At 49.0% G+C, this 19,384-nt stretch overlaps 1 protein-coding gene and 1 pseudogene across 1 annotated transcript in view; one reads left to right on the top strand and one right to left on the bottom strand.

The window, feature by feature from the left end:
* Positions 1 to 19,384, bottom strand: part of KSR1 (kinase suppressor of ras 1) — a 144,246-nt gene that overhangs the window by 7,951 nt on the left and 116,911 nt on the right. Inside the window, 10 exon segments of the mRNA XM_039886061.1 lie at positions 11 to 144; positions 4,748 to 4,883; positions 5,984 to 6,115; positions 6,723 to 6,856; positions 9,509 to 9,605; positions 10,027 to 10,406; positions 11,170 to 11,218; positions 12,014 to 12,068; positions 14,816 to 14,857; positions 17,026 to 17,194. Coding sequence (XP_039741995.1) covers positions 11 to 144; positions 4,748 to 4,883; positions 5,984 to 6,115; positions 6,723 to 6,856; positions 9,509 to 9,605; positions 10,027 to 10,406; positions 11,170 to 11,218; positions 12,014 to 12,068; positions 14,816 to 14,857; positions 17,026 to 17,194 — 1,328 coding nt within the window.
* LOC120620940 (integral membrane protein 2B-like) lies at positions 3,388 to 4,531 on the top strand (annotated as a pseudogene).

The raw sequence follows: 19,384 nt of genomic DNA, 5'->3' as shown, positions 1-19,384 counted from the left end.
GGGTACTTACTCAGCAGATTTCCAGAAATGCCCAGGGTGGGAGAGCCGCCGGTTCAGCTTGGGCAGTTTCTCCAGCATGTCCATCAGCAGGGTGATGCTGGGCCTCTCCTGCAGGTCAAAAGCCCAGCAGGCAGACAGGATCTCCTGTGAGCAGAGCTGGCATTAGTGGCTATGACAGCTGGCAGAGAGGGAAGAGGGTACAGCTGGGTCCCTCTGCACAGGATCCCTTCAATGATCTCAAGTAACCCTCAGTTGGTAGTCCCCTGAACTTCCTGCTGACATTGAGATGACTGACCATTGCTGGACTAGGGCTGAGAAATTACAATTTCACAAGCGCGCGAATGGCTCCAGTTCAAAACAGAGTGCACAAGCCTATTTCCCCTCCTTCCTTCTCAGACTTCCCTGGAATAACAGTAACAGAGCTGAATAACAGGAAAGTAATAGAGAAGACATCAGAAATGGAGTCACCGATGTTTAGAATGGAAAGCAGAAGGTGCGTGTTGACAGGTGAAATTCAAAATGCTCAGAATGCGTGCAGGGTGAGGCTGTAACGGAGGTGGGAGCTTCAGCATCCCAAGAATGGAGGCTGGGAGTGACGAGAAGGACTAAAGATAGGCAGCAGTTGTGGGGAGGCAGAATAGCAGTCCTGACGGTCCCCAGAGCAGAGCCCTTCTCACTTTGGCATTTTACTGTTTATTCTCAAGATCCATGTGTGTACACAGCATATTCTTTCAGCCTTTTGATTTAGGAGATCTACCTGTGAGAAAATAGGCCTGCGCATATGATCAGGTAAAGTGCTTAAGTGATGGAGCAGAAAGTGTACATCTGCTTTGACTCAGCAACTCAGGCTTTTGTTCTTCAATATGACTGGACCCCATGGGGTTGCTTGCCATGTTAAGAAAACAAGAGACCAAAGATAAATTAACCAAAACACCAATTCTGGAGAAAAGTGCACGCATGCGGACATAGAAGCTACTCTATCCATGAAACAAAACCAGGGTGCAATAAGAAAAAAATCAACAAAGTAAGGACGTGCTTGTAACTGCTGAAACAATACATTAGGCAGAAGTACCAGAAAACAAAATCAAGGAAATTCCCCAGGTCGTAGACCCAATTTTAAGTAGGAATAGAAAATATGAAAGAAGGTAAAAGACATGGAAACTCACTAAAAAGGACCAAATTCTGTCTGATGGAAGTTTCCACAAGAGAAAACAAAGAAACCATAGGGCAGGGAACTATGAAAGCTGTAATGAAAGAAAATGTCCCAGAAACTTTTGAAGGAAACAGGGATCTTCAGCTGCCAAGGCCCGATAAAGGGACCTCACTGGAAACAAACAAACAAATTACAGTTTACTCTGAACCAAGAAGGCTTGAACTGCGCAGGTCTAGTTATACATGGAATTTTTTTCAATTGACTGTGCAGTTCAAACCTTCATTGTTCAAGGGTCAATGCCATGGTTGGGAACCAGTATGTGGAGGACTGACTGTAATTATACGAGGATTTTTGACTTTGTGGGAAGTCTGCGCCCTTAACCACCCCGAGTTGTTCAAGGGCCAACCATAATAAAACTATTCTCAGGCATATTTTTACGCCATCTCACAATAACAAAGATAAAGAGAAGATCCTAGATGTTTCCAGAGAGAATAAAACAAGGCATCTACAAAAAAGTTAGGCATTAGACCAACACCAGATTTCTCAATAATGCACTGAACAGTTATTAGGCAGCAGAGCAAAATCTTTAGTTCTGAGGGAAAACTGTTGTGAACCTAGAATTCTATTTCTGGTGTGAGGACAAAATAAGGGCCATTTTAGGAACGCAAGGATTCCAAGATTATCTCCTAGCATCCACTGGGAAGTAGTTTCTTTAGGTTTCACTCTCATTTTGCTGGAGCGCAAATAAAGAAACGGGAAGACCCGAGATACAAGAAATTGTGTAAATGACCCAGGAATGAGTGAAAAGAAGTAGGATGACAGCTCTGCAGCAGGCCTAAAATCCCATTGATTCAAATTATAAGAAATCTCTGAAAAGAATGGAACAGATTCCACTCAATAAGCAGAATGTAGAAAGAGCTATCAGACCTCAGGAATAAGGTAAAGATGTCGTTTCTCCTCTCAACAAGAAAAAAATGCAATTAGAAACTATAGGAAAAACCTGTGCAAGAAAGCCATGGTCTAAATGTGAAGCCAACAAAATTATAGTGAGACTCTGAGTAACTGATGGAATGGAAGAGATGGGCTCACAAAGAGGAAAATGTAATCCCAGAGAATTACCTCATCAATAGGTAATGGCAATTACAGTCTATTATAATAATGCACATAGTTTACTGTCCTCTCACTTTTAGCCTCAATCTTTAGACAAAGTATGGAAAATTTAATCATGACAACACAAAATCGATCTATCTAATAAAAGAGTGAAGAGAAAGCTAATGGGAGTCGATCACAGAAAAAGGCAGAGGGGCAGGGAGTGAAGAGCTGATGGAACAAGAAATTGGTCTTTTGGAAAGTGACCTAGGGTAAGAAACTGACAGTTTGTTCTCATGAAGAATGCTTCTGGCCTCATGATGAATTCCCATCCACACTAACTCACTGTGGCTGCCTCTGTACATAAAGCAGCGCCTGGTGGTGAACTTACAGCAAGGTGGCTGGAGGGACAGAGAAAGGTGTTCTTCAGAGGGTGCTCCCTGCTTCTGACTACAATTCAAAATAATTTTTTGTATTGCCATTTACCAACAACCACTCCACCCTCAAATAGCAATGTGTTTCAAAGAGAAAAGAGCAGATAGGAAAGACAACTCTTGTGAGCCAGAGGCTGGCTGCTGGAACATTTTTCTTTGACCCCCACTTTCCCACTCCCATCCCTAATTTATTACTACAAGGCTTCAAAGGACCCATAACTCTGCACTATAAGAAATCCCTTCGATTAGATCAAAACTCTGGCTGTACCCTAGAACTACCTAAGCTTTATTTAAAAATGAAAAAAAAAAAATTAACTATTACCTTAGCCCCAACCCAGGCCAATATCTCTGGCGGAGGCCCTGGCTATCTTTAAAAAGCTCCTGGATGATTCTGACTTGTAGCCAGTGTTGAGCCCTGATTCCCTTGCGGCTCTGATGGCTCTGTGCTGTGCTCAAGACTTCATCTCCTTGAAGACAGTGCTTACCGCTCTCTACTGCAAGAGTAAGTGTTCAGAAAGGTAACTGAGATGGTTGCCAGGAGGCCAACTTACTAAGAATATATTTTCTTTCAGCTAAAGCGAGCATACGCACCTACTTTAGTTTATACAAAGAAGTCCTTAATAAACTGGAAATAACCTAAATGCTCAACAACAGAGAAGCCATTGTGTTATGGCATAGCCATAGGACAGAGGGTAGACAGGCTTTAAAACAAGGACCTGCTAATGATTTGAGTTAATGAGCATATAACAAAATCTCATGTAGAAAAAAAGTCACCATTTTAAAAAAATCATCTATATGTTATGACCTTGATTTTGTTAAAGATATGTATTTTTAAAATAGTTAAAAAAAAAAAAAAAGACTAGAAGGAAGTAGTTACTTCAGCTGCTCTGAGTTGCCCAACTGGCAGGAGCCCAAACCCTACACTTTGAGTCCATCGCTACCCTCCTAAGGTGCCCAAGGCTCCGCCATGGTGAAGGTGGCTCTAGCCCATAGGGCAAAGAAGAACAAGCCCAAGAGCATTGGGGAGGCGCTCATCACCTGCTCCCCTTGCCCATGGCCCCCAGATGAAGTGTTATCAGCTAGTCGAAGAAGAGCCTGGTGTTGGTGCTACAGACTAGCATTTTGGTGTTATTCGTGGAGGATCACACCTGTACAGAGACTTTGCACTTCAACCAGATGACATGTACTACTGCAGAATAAAGTACACCAAATGCCATAAATGAGCCTTCTGAAAATGCCCTAGTTGCTGGCTACCAGTCAAAGGAGGAAAAGAATAAGATCTATTAATCTAGGAGGAAGATGAGGTTGAATTAAACGCTCTGCCTGCCCCAGAGTTTGCAGGAGGGGACCTTGCTAAACTGTTCATGACTTTAATAAGAAACTTGCGGTCTTTAGATCTTAACCTAGAAAAGCAGCAGGCACCCTCCTCCAGACACTTCCAATGTTACACCGCCAAGATTCCTACTGGAGTTACTTATTGACACCCAGGCTGGCACCTATCTACGCCAGTCTTATCTGCCTCATGGACACATGGTTATCACTGACTGCACTGAAAAAACCGACTCCTGGTTCCTTTATCTGTTACTGTGTCAAGGAGAAGAAACTTACAAGCTGCAATGCAGAGAAACCATTAACAATATGCAGAAACATGAGGTCAGCAACTGTATCATGATTCAGTATTTTGAAAACAAATTTACTTCGGAAACTTCAATTTGTTCTTGAATAGTAGAGAAAAACCTGGAGAAAGATCTGATATCTCAGCATAACCCCACCATTTGTATTTTGTGCAGTGATTATTTTTTTATTATTTTCCTTCATGTAACATACAGGGCTTTTCATCTCATGATTTAGTTAAAACCATTATCTTTATTTCCTTTCAGTCTTTTTTTTTGAAGAAAAAAGTTAACCGCAGGGTAATAAAAGACACAGGCCTTTTAGCCCGCAGCAGAGAGGTCTGCCTGGCACACATCTACCTCTAGGTCTCACTTCTCAGGTGTGTGAATGAAGGAGAGCTATGTCAGGCCCCACCCTATAGCCCTTCTGCCCTCTCCAAGAACACGTGGCTACTCACCGTGACTTCTTTTCCCAGGCTGACGGAGGCCAGGACTCGCTTCATTCCCTCTCCGCTTCCAACCTGCCAGATCAAGGCCTCTGCAGCTTGGTTCTTAAAGGGCCAGTCTCTTGCTTGCAGCTCATACCAAATAGTCCTGTGGAGGCCATCCATGCAGCGTAAATTCCTGGACCGCACGGCCCAGCATGCACCCAGGGGCCCCTGCTGCCACATTGGCAGGAACCCAGCCAGAGGGGCCAGGATCCTTCTCCAGACTTCAGGGAATACCATGGCGGTGTCTTTGGAAGCTCCTCCTGGGTACTCGAGGGTCTGTGGCCCTGCGTTCCCATCGTGGTAAAGTCTGAGGCAGTACAGGCTCTCACAGAGATCCTGGTACGACTGTTAACCTCAGCGGAAGCTGATGTTTGAGGGGTAACAAATATGCCAAGCCCAGTGCCTGGCATACCCAGGTGCTCGGGAAATGACAGTTAAAGGTCAGGGGAGGAAGAGACCCATGCTGAGAGAAAGATACCCTGAGAGATTACAGAGTGAGGCCCTCACTCGCCTCTCCAAGTCCCCTAGCCTTTCCCAACTTATCTGGATGGGGAACTTCTCCGTCAGACCCACTCTGTCCAGTGTGGCAGCCACTGCTACATGGGGCTATTGAGCAACTGACATGTGGAGAGTGGAACTGAGGTATGCTGTACGTGTAAAATACCCACCAGATTTTGAAAACTTTGTAGGATAAAACATCTCCTTAATTTTTTATTTTGATTACATGTTGAAAGGATACCATTTCGGATATACTGAGTTAAAGAAAATATATTATTGAAACTGATTTCCTGTTTTTCTTTTGGAATGTGGCTAAGAGAAGACTTTAAGTTATATGTTGGGCTCACATTATATTTCTCTATTTCTGTTTTCCTTTTGGCCAGCTTCATGGGGCACTAGAAGCTAGCTGGCAGGACGTCCCAGTTCTCCCAGAGGGTCAGCTCTTAGTGCTCATGAACGGCCTCATGGGGCAATAGGTGAGACTGACACCAAGAATTACTTAACTTCATCCTCATAAAACAACCCTGTCAGGGAGGTGCCATTATTCTCCCATTTTACAGGTGGGGGAAAGGGAAGATCAAGGATGTGGCCACTCACCCAACAAGCCGCAGAGCCAGGACTCAGAGCACACCTTCCCCTGCCCCCAGTGGCCAGCAGGGCCCACTCTTTGGGCCACACTGCCCTGAGAGCCCCAGGCCTCCTCACCCAAACGCATAGACGTCAGCAGCTTTTGAGAACGGCAGGCGATCCTCATCCTTCCCGGGAGTCATCTCGCGCACGATCTCAGGGGCCAGGTAGCACAGCCAATCGTGTGACAGCTTCAGCTGGTTCTCACGCCTGGAGGCCAAGAAGCCAGGGCAAGAACACCAGGTCTTTTAGCCAACAGTAAAGAGGCTTGTCTAGCACATAGTTTCTCCAGGGCCAACGCACTACCCACACTAGGCCCAGAGAAGCAGCACGCTGATCCTGCACTCGCAAAGGCACTGGCACTTTTGAGGAATGTCACAGAAGAGTGATAACCGAGTTTTTCTAGGAAAGCAGGCCAAGATGGGGTATTGGCAGGGAGCTGCACTTGAAGGTGCCCGAGTCTCTACCCTGGGAGAGTGGAATATGTCTTCAGGCAGGAAATCAGCTCTGCCTGTGAATTTCACACTCCGGCCTGGTCCTGCCCAAGCTGGTGAGCAGATGGGGTAAACGTGAGTGAGAGGACCAAGACTCCGTGGGTGTCAGCCTGAGAATCAAGTATATGAGGTACTTAAACATCACTCGAATCTAATTCTAGTCCAGAACCACAGGGGCAGGACCAGAGCAAACTGGCTTTTCCTTTAGGAGAGCTGCTCCTCAGTAACAGACAGCAAGAGCACCCAGACCTCAGCTGGACTCAGGCCCACCCAGCAACGCCCAGTTCTTTCCTGTTCTGTCCAGATGCCCAAGGCCAACTCACCGTTCCTCTCGGACCACACCCGAGATCCCAAACAGCCCGAAGTCCGTGATGACCACTTTGCCATTGTCGTAGAAGACATTCTTGGATTTGAGATCTTTGTGCACGATGCCTTTGGCATGTAGATACCCCATTCCCTGGAAGACAGTGAGCTTCATCTTGGGGGAGGGAAGATGAGTGACGATGACTTAGCGTTTAACTGGGCCAGGCACTAAGCTGGATGCCTTACCCACATCCCCTCAGTTACTCTTTACAACCGTATGCAATGTAATTGACTTCACTTTACAGATGAGGAAACCAAGCTCCGCGAGAGGTCACCTGCTCCAGGCCACATAGCAGTTAAATAGCATTGCTGAGATCTGGTTTCAGGCCAGTCTGTGCTCTTTCCATGCCACCGTGCTATCCAACATCCACCTTATACCTGGATAAAGTGTGAGGTATGGAGAGGGTGATGGGCAGGAAGCTGGAAGGTCAGGAAGTGTATAAAGTATACAGGTAACACGAGTGATCTGGGCTTTGACCACCTGGTCTCTACCCTTGGGCAGGGAAAAGGCTCAGGTGGAGGAACAAAGAGGAATTCCCACAGAAAGAGTCCCCAAGTTCAGGAAGTCCCAATCCTGTGCTGTGATAGGAGTCCTGGACCACGACTGAAATCCAGGGTCTGAGTTCCATCTCGGCTCAGATTCTAATTCACTGTGTGGCCTTGTATGGCTTCTCTGAGCCTCAGTTTCCTCATCTGTCAGGCAAAAGGGCAGAAGTCCGTGATTTCTAACCAACACTCAATATAGAATGAACACTGACGGGCTAGGAGTATGGGATGCGGGTGACCTGACACAGGCATGATCTCATCCAAGGTCAACGGTATTTTCTAATGTCAAACTCAGGACTCTGGTGTACTCTGATGACCCTGGGAGCAGGGGCAAGATGCCATGACTGAAATGCCCATCCCCGCCACCTCAGAAAGAGGCGTATGAAAATCTATTTCCCAATCTCCCACTCAAGGGAGCATCACACATGAGAAATACCCCTGGCTTTAAAGGTATTTGGAGTGAAGAGTAGAAAAGTAAACAAGCCACGTTTAGGAAGTAGAATGAATGTGAGGCAGAACCAGACAGAACTAAGCCGAGGCCAGAGCTCGGTCCAAGTGGGTCTGAAGAACGTCAGAGGAGAGTTTACATGAGATAGATGCTCTTCTGCAAGAGACAAGAGGATGTGGGGTCTGCTGTGGCCACTTCTCTCCAGCCTGCTGAGCACTGTCATTTTGCCATGGAAGCAGGGAGTTCCAGGGAAGTGTGACTGTTCCTTCCCCAAACTCCATCTCAAACGCCAGATTATACTTCTTAAAATATCTGCCCATTTCCAAAACCTAACCAAGTGCACACGCCTTCTTCCTCAGTGGCCAAAGAGAGCCAAAGACCCTACCTTATACTGAACAGGGACCAGCTGTGTGACAGAGAATAAGTTGCTGTGCCTCTCTAAGCCTTGTTTATAAAAAATGTGCCACTGCCTTGAAAGGCCAGCTTAAAGAGGCAACACATAGCACTGGAATCTGGAATATAAACTCTCCTCCAGTGTTTCCAGAGAGCCTCTCAAACTGAAAACCTTCTAACCAAAGGTCATGCCTCATTATTGTATTTCCAACCTCAAGACATCAGAGATAAGCACAAAAGGAAGTTGGTTTAGAAGTTCCCAGTAATGTGAGAAGAGGTGGGGATAAAAAAGCAGGAGGTAGTTTCTAGCTCTGCAGCTTCAAAATCTTCGAGTAACTTTTCTCTTTTGTCCTGGAATCTTCCGGATGGCTCAGTGTTCTGACGATAAGGAGAAGAAACCTTATAGGAGGAAGAGGGCAGAGTGGGCAGCAGGGCCTAGCAAGTTTGGGGACAACATGAAGTAGGTATGAAACTCTGCAGCTCTATCCAACTTCTCTGAAATAACAGATTCAATGAATCCCTAAAGTGGTATTTTGGTTTGAGGACTTTGCAAGTTTAATTCATTAGCTCAGCCACATGGGGATGTCACATGGAGATCTTGATTTGTCCATACCAGTCACCGTGATTCTTATCTTTTCCTTTCAAAAGACATCCCCACAAAAAAGGATGGAAGGAAGGAGCCAGGGATTACAACGGAAGAACAGGAGAGAAAGACAGGAAATGGATGCAGACTTGGGGAGAGCTGCTAAGAGAAAGCTTTTCAACAAAAACAAGAAAGAGGAACCCTTAACCACAGTATTCTAGTTTTTATGTTGGCTTGTTGTTAAATAAAGCAACAAATAAGCTTTTCTTTTATTTTTATTTAACTACTTTAAAAGAATAAAGAAAAAAGGCTGCCTAAGTTGAGTCTGAGGGTCTGTCATGAAACTCGCCCGCTCCCAACAATCCTAACAGCCTCTCACCAAGTGCTGACCTTGTGCCCAAGCTGGATTATCCAATAAGTGGATTATCCAATGTTACTCCATGCACCAATCCAATGAGGGAGGTTACATTGGTATCCCCATCTCATAAGGGAGGAAGTCAAGGCTCAGAGAGCCTTGATGACCTGCCCGAAGCCACAAAGCTGGTGTGACCAGGATTCAAACTCAGGTCATCTGTCTTTAAAGCCTTACATTCCTCCCCGACCAATTCAGCTCCATCACTGCCAACCCAGTGTCCAGTTTGAGGCCCCAACTTGACAAGATGCGAACAGAGGGAAGGAAATGGGGTTCTACCCTTGAAACGCCCAGCTAAGGGACAGAGACAAAGCAGCCACCACCACCCTGACACAAACAGACAGAGCGGGGGCTGCCCCTTTACCTTGATGATCTCTTGAGCAATCTGCCTGGTTTTATTGATGTCCAGAGACGTCTTGGGGTCCCTCACAAATGAATGTAACGTCCGCCCCTTGCAGAAGCTGTCGAGAGTGGTGGGGTCAGGCAGAGGTCTGGGGTCAGTGCAGCCTGACCTTAGCCTCTGTGCAGCCCAGGAGGAGCCGTGGGGACAGCTGTGCCCGCCAGCCTCTGGAAGGCTCTCTCCAACCCCTGGACTGCGGGTGCCAGATTTCTTGTTCCTAACCAAGCCTGACTCCATTCCTTCTGGGGTCTGGCCTGAACGTACAAAAACATACTCGTATGCACCCGATCTGGAGTCCCAGGGCCTGCACACCCTAGAACAGGAAACTAATATAATATTGTATGTCAACCATAATTGAAAAATAAATTGAAAAACAAAAACAAACACTTCCATACCCTCCAGAACATCTACATAAATAACAGGGCCCCCGGAGAAGGGGAGGCTAAGGCTGCCACCCTAGCAAGGGCCAGCAGCTGGGTTACCTGGTGATGATGGCCAGGTGGGGTGGGTTCATGCAGGCCCCCATGAAGAGCACCACGTTCTCATGCCGTGTCTGCCGATAGTTCATCACCTCTTTCTTGAACAGCTTCAGGTGGTCCTGGTTGTGGCCATCCATCTCCAGCAGGCGGATGGCCACCTCACCATGCCAGCGGCCACGGTGGACCCGGCCCCAGCGGCCCTGCCCGATGGGCTCGCCCAGCTCCACCTGCTCAAAGGGGATGTCCCACTCCTGCAGGTACACACTGGTCTGGCTGGCCTTGCGAGAGATGGGGCCCCTCCAGGGCCGACGGGAGCTGGGCAAGTCATCCACCTCGTCCTCGTCGTCTTCTGCCTCTGACTTGCCAGCCTCCGGCTCCTCGGCCTAGAATGACAGGAGGACGGAATAGAGGGGCAGCAGATCTGGGCTCAGCTGACCTCCCTTCCCCAGAGCCCCAACCAGGTAAGGGAGGAGGACAGGCATGTGATCAGGAGGCCTGGGTTCTAGTAGCAGCTCTGCATTAGCTTGCTGTGGAGAGTAGCAAGCACATACAGCCCTTGATTCAGGTGGGCTCTGAGACCTTTCTTCCCCTAACGCTCTAAGACCTACCTATGAGTGACATCTAATCATTAGGGAAGAGTGATAACATCCCCTGGTGCAAAAAATTCAACCATATTTTGTTAAAACACAGTTTTTGACTCTCCTCTGGGTGGGAGTCAATAAGTCTGCTAGCATTCTTTAAGCCACACTGCACTGCAGGGAGCCGGGCTCAGCTTACACTGTGGTTCAAGGGTCAAGGCAGTAATTCTTGGCCCCCACTATAATCAGAGTCACCCGGGGAGCTTTGACAACAATGCCTGGCCCCATCCCAGATGGACTGAAGCAGAGTCTGGGGCCCAAGCCTCTGGGCTGGGGGTGAGAACCATGAGAATTAAGCTTATTTTAGCCTCCAAATTAGAAAAGCAAAAGGAAGCTTACTTCATTGCATCCCTCATCATTCTTCTCTGCCATGCACATCTGCCCACATCTGCTACAGCAGGCACCTGAGTAGGCCTTTGCCAGTGGCCGGTGTCCATGCACTGCCCAGCCCCATGCGTGCTGAGATGGGGAGAAGGGGAGGAGAGAGAAAGCACTCTCTGTGGCTCACCTCCACTTCGTGATCCTCCGACACGTTTGCTTTTGGCTGGTCATCGAGCCTAAGAGTAAAACAGGATTTGTAAGGAGTCCCTGAGGGTGGCCTCTTCTGCTCTCAGCTAGATGAGGGACTCCCTGTGTGAGGCTGAGAAATGGCCGTCATGCCTGGATCCTTACTTTGATCCACTTGGCTGCGAGAAAGGCCGTCTTGATGCTGTGGAAACAGTCAGGAGGCCGAGAACCAAGCCCCAAATCCCTTCTCCAACCTTGGCCTTCTCCAGACTAACCTGAGGGCGGTGGAGAATGAGGAGTGGGCAATAACCATCACAACCCCTTTCAAATCTGACAGCCAGTACGAGGGTGCCAAGCAGAAGCACGGGATGTGAAATTTTACTTGAGAATTGGTTCTGTCGCATCCTAGCTGTGTGACTTATGCAATTTCTTAACATCTCTGAGCTGGCTTCCCCATCTGTACTAATTCAATAACTACTTGAGAACGCGAGCCAGGTGCTCAGTGGCCTGACACAGAGAAAGGGCTCCATAAATAGGAGCTATTTTTTTTTTATCAGGTTTCTCTAACGGTGAGTGCCCTCTCCTCCTGAGTCACAAAACTGCTCCAGGTTCACAGCCCCATCCAATGTTGACTATACTGATAAGAGGCTAATAAAACCCTCTGGCTGAGTTCACTGATCTGGAAGGTGAATTAGCCCAAGGAGTTTGCCATTTGGCTGCTCTGGGTACACAGTGATGTGCAGAGTGGGAGGTCAGAGGTGGGGTGGGGAGATGGTCAGGGATGTGGGTCCAGGTCTCAAAAGTCCCCATGGAAGAGAAAGGGGACGCAGCACAGCAATGCTCACCGGGTATTGGCCACTGCATCTGGGAATGGGGCTGCCTGTGGAAATGCTGAAATGTCTGGAAGAAACAAAAAGCAGATACAAAGCATGAGACCACCTTTCTATTCCCCAAAAAAGACGTAGTGGTTACATGCAGGGAAGTGGGTCCTCGCCTCGCAGCCCCTAGCAGGGCTACATATGTGTTCTCTAGCCCGTTTCCACTTGGGCCAACTTGTGCTTTTCCTAAAACAGAACATGGATGCAGCCTCTACAGCACGTGGTTTGTCCCAGGACAGGACCCCAGGTAGGCGAGGAGGTTGAGACTTCTCAGTTAACACCATTCCCCTGTGGTCAAACTGCCTCATACAAGCAAGTGATGAAAGCAAGCTGGGCCACTATTTACTGAACTTGTAGGCAAGACCCTCCTGCTCTGCTTGGAGGCAGGGGCTGGTGGCAAGAACCTTTGAAAGTAGTGAGACTCCTTCACTCAGGCCAGCCGAGACGGAAGACAAGACTCAAAGGTGGCTCGTTAGTGACACCTGGTGCCCAGCACAGCTGCTGGGAATTTCTGGTGGGAGCCAGAGGCCGCCCCCCCACCCCACCCCCCGCTTCCAGGTTTGGGGCACTGGTGGAGCAGCTACTAGGGGAGAGGAAGAAATGCCCAGTCTACACATCAGAGGGCTCCAAGAGGTGGGGGCTGAGGCTGACCTGAGCCTGGGACTTTCCCAGTTTTCACACGGAAAGTCGCACAACCACAACCGGGAACACCAGACATGGTCACCCCATTAACAACAGCTTGGAATTAACTGTTGTTACAGGCCAAGCCCTCCAGGGCTGTGTCTGCTGCCAGCCTCTTTATCTATTCTCCAATCCCTCTAATCACACTCAGGGAGGCTGGGCAGCCCCAGGGCTGGGTGGGTCCCTTGCTCCTTTCTCTTTTATCAGCAAAAGAAGACAGACTGGAGGTGGCAGTGGCTCAGTCTACTCAGCAGCCTCTCCCTGCCTTCTAGGACAAAAAGCTTCCGGTCAGCCATCAGACCTCCTTTAACCTTCCTCCTAGGGCTTTCTCCAAGGCCATCCCCAAAGGTCATCTGAACCACAGGTTCCCAACATCTCTTGGACCTCACTGACTTGAAGAATCTGACCGAGGCTGGGGGCCTTCTTATCAGAGAAACACACGCACGCACCCAACATCCTGTGTACAGTTTCTAGGGGATCCTGGGCCCTGGAAGCCTCTGCCAAGGCCTCTCCAGACACCACTATATTGTGTCCGCAGACTGCTGGGATGGCCTGACGTTTCTATCCATCCAACACTGCTCAAATGTTTCTACAAAATAAAAAGACATGTGTATGTGTGTGTGTGGTGGGGGAGGGTAAAGGTGGAGCTAGGTAGGGGAGCTGGGGTTCAGGGAGAAACAGTACCCCAGGTGGGAGGGCAAAATGTCTGTGAAGCCTCATACTTTTCCGTAAACATCAAGAGTGTACTTTCCATTCTGCACCAAACTGTATCCATGTTTGTTTTAGTAGAAATATATTTCCTTTCCCTTCCCACAAGGTAGCTTCAGAGCAAGATGGACCCTTCCAGAAGAAGAGCCATGTTTCCCCAATGCTTTCAGGTACTCCCCTGTTGGCCATCCTAGAGCTACAAACCAGGGAGGCTGGTTTTGGGAAACCAAAGCAAAATGGGTGTGAAACCACAGAGGCAGCTGGGGACCCCACCCAGTCCGCACGTGCCTGCAAAGCCATAGGGATGTCTGACAAATACTCCAAGTCACGCCCCTAATGGAGCTGGGTTGGGGAACAGAAAAGCCTGGAATAACCAAAATATCATGACGTCGGGACAGGCCTGTTTAACACAGGAAAAAAGCAATTAGCTATAGTTCTTGCCTAAAATACACAGAACCTCCATATGGCTAAATTAAGAATTAAAGTTGAAGATTACCTTTCATAATGTTTGTCGCCTTCAGCTGGAAATAGGTACTAACGATATAAACTCCTTAGGTGCAGGAAAATGGTCAAATGCAAAGGTTCGCACATAGTAGGTGTGCAAAACAAATTTTGTGGAAGGGAATCAATGAGATTGTCTTACTAAGTTTTTCCTTTAAACTTTCTGCACTGGGGTCTACGGCCACGGCACCCTAAACAAGCCTGATCTCGTCTGATTTCAGAAGCTAAGAAGGGTCGGGCCTGGATGGGAGACTACCTCGCAAGACCAGGTGCTGCAGGTGTAAAAAATACAAAAATAAGGGATTGTAAGCTGACAAGGTGGTTGCCTCGCCTAAAATAAATAAATAAATAAAAATAAACTTTCTGCACTGAGGAGGCATTTATAATTATGGCCAGCAGATGGTACTGTGTGACAAGGCTCTGCAAGGTGAAGCCAGCCCTCTGCGTTTAAGTGAAGCCTGCAGATCTTCCCCAACTGGCTTCCCTTTCGGTAAGATAAGAGTAGTAGTTTCCTGTCATTGTGCAGAGGAAGACATCATGACAGATGCTCATAAGGCATCAGCAAAAAGTCCTCTCCTCCCTGGATTTCTGCAAACCGGATTTCTGCCACCTCTTTGCTGTGCGACCCTGAACAAGTTGCCTGTAGTCTCTGTGCAAGAGGCTGGGCAGGACGGGTGCCAAGGTTCCTCTCGCAAGGCATTGCCCCTGTGACGAACTAGCCGGAAACCTGCTGCTAACCCTGCAGCCTTGTCCAGCCTCAACAGTCAGCTTTCGAAATGGGTGTGAGACTCAAGCACCTCCTAGGGGGAGGGCACCCAGGTGGGCTGGACAGAGGAGTCATGACAAAAGGCAGTTAGTGGAACCATGCAAAGGACTCACCTGGAAAGATAAACTGCTGTCTATGATGAATGAAGTAGGCAGCTTTAAACAGAAAAGGAGGTGAGTCACACACAGAACAGCAAATGCAGCCAGGGTGGGAAGGGCTACAGGCATAGGCTTGGGAGGGAGGGGCTGGTTATCAGGCTGGGGCAAGCCTGCTCCTCCTGCTTTGCCCTGCCCTGCCCCAGGTGGGCCTGGCCAGGACAGAATAATCCATGAAGGAAGGGGAAAAGAGCTGGGAGAAAATGGGTGTTGGCAGGAGACCCCAGGAGTGAAGGGGCTTGCACGGAAGGACTGAGGTTCAGAGACCCAGTCTCCACAGCCGCCTTGCTACAGAACCCTGGCCAATTCTGTTCACCTCCCAGGCCTGCTTCTCTGTGAAATACACATGAGCCCAGGAGAGTGAAATACAGTGGAGAGAAAAATGGTACTGTGTGCGGGAGAATGGTCTCCCCCACAGCCCCACATTTGCATCTGGAGGTGCTGGGGCTTCAGTGACTAGACCTCACCATCCAGAAAAAAAAAATCTTCTCTCAAAGATGATTGAAGGGGGGACATGCTGTGGATTCGAACTCTGACACAGCATGCTTCTAACCCCAGTTCTGTCACTTACGAGGCCCTGAGACCTTGGGAAGCTGGTTAACCTCTATAGTTGTCATACTGTAAAATGAGGGTATAAATAACCTTTCCCCTTATCCTTGCAGATAAGCTGCAATGCTCTCACACAGTACAGAGAGGGTGGATGGTAGGAGATTCTTCCGAGATTAACTGCCAGGCCAGCCAGCCCTGGGAGCTGCCTTGACCAGAGAGATAACAGATCCAGGAGAGAGTGAGGGCTCTGTGCAAGGGACATAAGGGCCCGTCCGGGGACATCAGGGAAAGCTGAGAAACCGGCTGACATCACAAAAGGTCTTGTTTTCTGTGCCTGTTGTTTTTCAAACAGGTCCTTCCTTTTAGAAAAACCCAAACTAGGAGGCTTAGCAAAAAGCCCAGTTTCAGAGCATATTAATGACAGCAGAATGGGAGAGGAGGTTAATTAAATAGGCCATTGCTCAATCGCAGGGAGGGGCGGGGTAAGATCAGGACAATGCATTAAGGTCAGGAGATATCTAGCCGCATGCATATTAAGATAAAGGGACAATAAAAGAGCAAAAAGATTCCTACAAAATTTCATTCTCACACTATCCTCCAAAGAAGTCCCTGGAACCCTGGTGAGCTGGGCCCAGTTGGGGGTTCCTTGGCACAAGAAAAGCTGTATCTCTGTCCTCCTGTGCCTGGAGCCCCAAGGGCCAGTGACAGGTGGGGCCTGACTTGGACTCCATGGGCTAAAGGTGGCAGCAGGCCTGTGGCCGGGCTGGGAGCAAACCGAAGCACCCCAGCTGCCCCTCTTGCCTCCAGGATGCCGCCTAAAATATACTGAAGGCTGACACCTACTGCTAGGAGCTGCCAGGGAGGCCAATGCTCAGTCCTCAAATGGGCAAGTGGGCTTCACTCTGCTCCCTGGGAAGGCGGGACACTCCAGGCCTGGCTGAGAGGCAGGGACCCTGGCCCTACAGACCCCAGGGTAGCTGTGGAGTCACAGGTCAGGTCTGCTCCGGCACGTACAACACCTGGGAGACTCAGTGTCTTTGTCTGCACATTGGGGTAACTGAATTCCAGCTTCACTCTTTTGTTTTATGGAAAAGGGAATAAATGCTCCCATTTAAGTAGCTTGTCCGGAACGCAGAGCAGGTAAGCAACAGAGCCACTGGATCTCCTCTCTCAGGCCCTCTGCCTGCTCCAGCTCCCTGTGCTGCCTGCCATGCCTCCTGAGGGCTCAGAAGCCCCATGTGAGTGAGCAGTGTCCAGAAGAAGCCGGCCACGTGCAGGAGGGCAGCGTGGGGATTATGTCAAGAACATTGTCTTCATGTTAGACAGACTTGGCTTTGATCTTGGCTCTCCTGGTTAAAGGTTACAGCTTGGGGCAAGCCACTTCCTCTCCCTGAACCTCAGTGCCCCCATCTGTAAAATGGGTACAATAACAGCATCTACCTCAGAGATGTCCAAGTTTAAATATGGTAATGTAATTGAGCTCGGCACAGTATCTGGCTCCCAGCGAGCGCTCTTAGTGGTGGCAGTGTTTGACCTTGAGCCTGCTGGGATGTGCTGAGAAGGGGAATTCAACTCTATCCCTAAAATTTCAAAATTTTAAAATTTCAAAGATGTGGTACCTGGGAAGTTGAACCTGCTGTCCCGCTGGCCAGGTGAGGGGTTGGGGGGTGTTGTGGCACTGGATGGGTTGGATGATGTTGGGAAGGGGGCAGGCGAGGAGGGTGTGGAGGATGTGGTAGAGGATGGGTTGCTGCTGGAGTCCAGGTGATTCATGGCTGGAGGGTGTTCCTGCAGGAACAGAGGCAAGGGAAGTGGTCAGGGACTGTCACTGCCCTGCCCGGCCTGCCTCCCACACTCCATGCTGGGACCCTCCCTTCCCCATGAGAAAATGAGGATGTCAGACCAGGGCATTTTACTGGTCTAATATTTGAAGGAAGGATGGTAGAGAGAGACTCTCATCTCAATGCACATTTCCCAGGGGACTCCTGCTCATCTTTCTTATTTCAGCTCAGACATACTTTCCTCTGAGAAGACTTTCCTGAGCCCTGGCTGGGACCATGCTCCTCCTCCTTATCCTCCCATAGCTTTTCCTCAGGGCACTTAAACTATGGTTTGTCAGCTGCATCTTGGAGGGGTTTTCTGGAGGACGTCTCTCCTCTCATTGTACATCCTGTGACGGCATCATACACCCACTGCCTGGCTCTAAGCCAGCACGTGACAGGGTTTTGTAATGAATTAAATTCAGCCTCTGAAGAGTATTTGTTTCGCATGTGGTACACAGCAGGTGCCCAATAAGTGCTCCTGCCACTCTTCTGCAGACCTGCTGGCTAGGACTACTCAGTGATTTGGGCTCTCGCAAGGACAAAGGACCACCTGAGACAGGGCTTCGGGGGGACCGATTCTATGTTGGGTGGAACCCTGGACCTGACCCAGATATCAGCAGGTGAGGAAGACATTCCTTGTCAGAAAAGTTGAGGCCAAGTTGGGTTACATGCTAAGTTGAACAGGTTCCCCTTCTGCAGGCTCTGGGATACAGGGTAGATTCTGAAACCTGCCAAAGCTAATGCAATGGTCATTACGGTCCAGGGTCAGCCAACACCAAGGGGTGCCAAGGGGGAGGGAGCTGGATCTACTCAGCCCTCACTATCCCCAGTTGCATTCTAAGGCCCCAGAACCTCTATCCTTGTCTGGGCCAGCAGCCAGGACAGGTGGAGGGCTATGAGGCAGGTGCATCCCAGCTCCTCCACTCAGCACCTGTGTGAGCCTGGCAAATCACCTCACCTTTCAGAATCACGCAGTGTAGTCTATAAAATGGAGATGTCAGCTGTTGCCTCAAAGGATTGTTCATTTGCTCAATATTCAGTACAAACATTTCCTCACTGCCACCAATGTAGGTGTCAGGGACCTGGCGAGAGCAGGACGACGTGGCCCTGCTCTCCAGAGCACCCATACCGGGAGACCGAGAGCAAATAGGTGACTGCATCATGCAAGGTCGGGTCGTGAGGAATGCTGGGAGGAAGTGGTGCAGCTAGGGGCCCTGTGCCTTAGGCCACGTCCGGGCAGGGACTGAGGATTCGAGGGGCGCAAATGCTGAGAAGAGTGTTTCAGGCGGAAGGAACATAAGAGAAACCAGGTCTGGAGCAGCTGGCCTCCTTTATTTGACAATAAGAGATGGCCCTGGCCTCTCCCAGAGTAGTCCCCCAAGCTGCATCTTCAGAGTCCCAGTGTTAACTGACCATACCACTCGCCTCTCTTCTCTCCATCTGGACCTCTATCCGGGTTGGCTGAAGCCACTGAGGGCCAGCCACAGCCACGGAGTAGCTGGTCACATGGCCCCTCAGTAGGGAGGCAATTCCATGCTGAGCTCTGATCTGGGGCTGAGACATAACACACTTGAAACACACAGCTACCCCCACAGAGGCCTGGGGGAGGCCATCCTGGTCACCAGGATGTGGTGGCTGTCAGAAACTATCAGCGTGATAGTTTGCAGATACCACTCACACCTGTGCATGGGGACCATGACAGGTATGTAGACTTTCCTGGAGAAGGTAGTCTTTTGAGAATCTGTCTAGCTACAGAGGATGCCTGTCTGCATTAGCAGAGAAGCCTGACCCAAAGCTATGTAAAGAAATGCACTTTTACATGTTACTTTTGAAGGCACATTTGTTGTACTGTAACTCAGGCCCAGGCTCGGAGGCTACACCTGCCTCTCACTTACAGAGGACTCAGTACTGTCTCCTCGTCTATAAAACAGAGGTAGTTATCAGTATGTGCCTTTTAGAACTGTTGTGAGGGTCAAAGGAAATACCAGTGGGAAGAGTTCCTGGCTCACAGTCAGTGAAATATTAGTTCAAAATGGCAGGGGGCAGGGGGTGGACGGGGAGAGGGGAGGTTCTAGGCATGTAGCTATGATTTGGACATAAATGCGAAGTCTGCAAAATGACTAAAGATAGGACCCTTTGGGGAGACTGTGTTGTC

The sequence above is a fragment of the Pteropus medius genome, unplaced genomic scaffold (assembly GCF_902729225.1).
Source record: "Pteropus medius unplaced genomic scaffold, Ma_sr-lr_union100, whole genome shotgun sequence".
In the NCBI taxonomy this organism is placed as follows: Eukaryota; Metazoa; Chordata; class Mammalia; order Chiroptera; family Pteropodidae; genus Pteropus; species Pteropus medius.
This window is presented reverse-complemented; position numbering and strand designations above follow the sequence as displayed.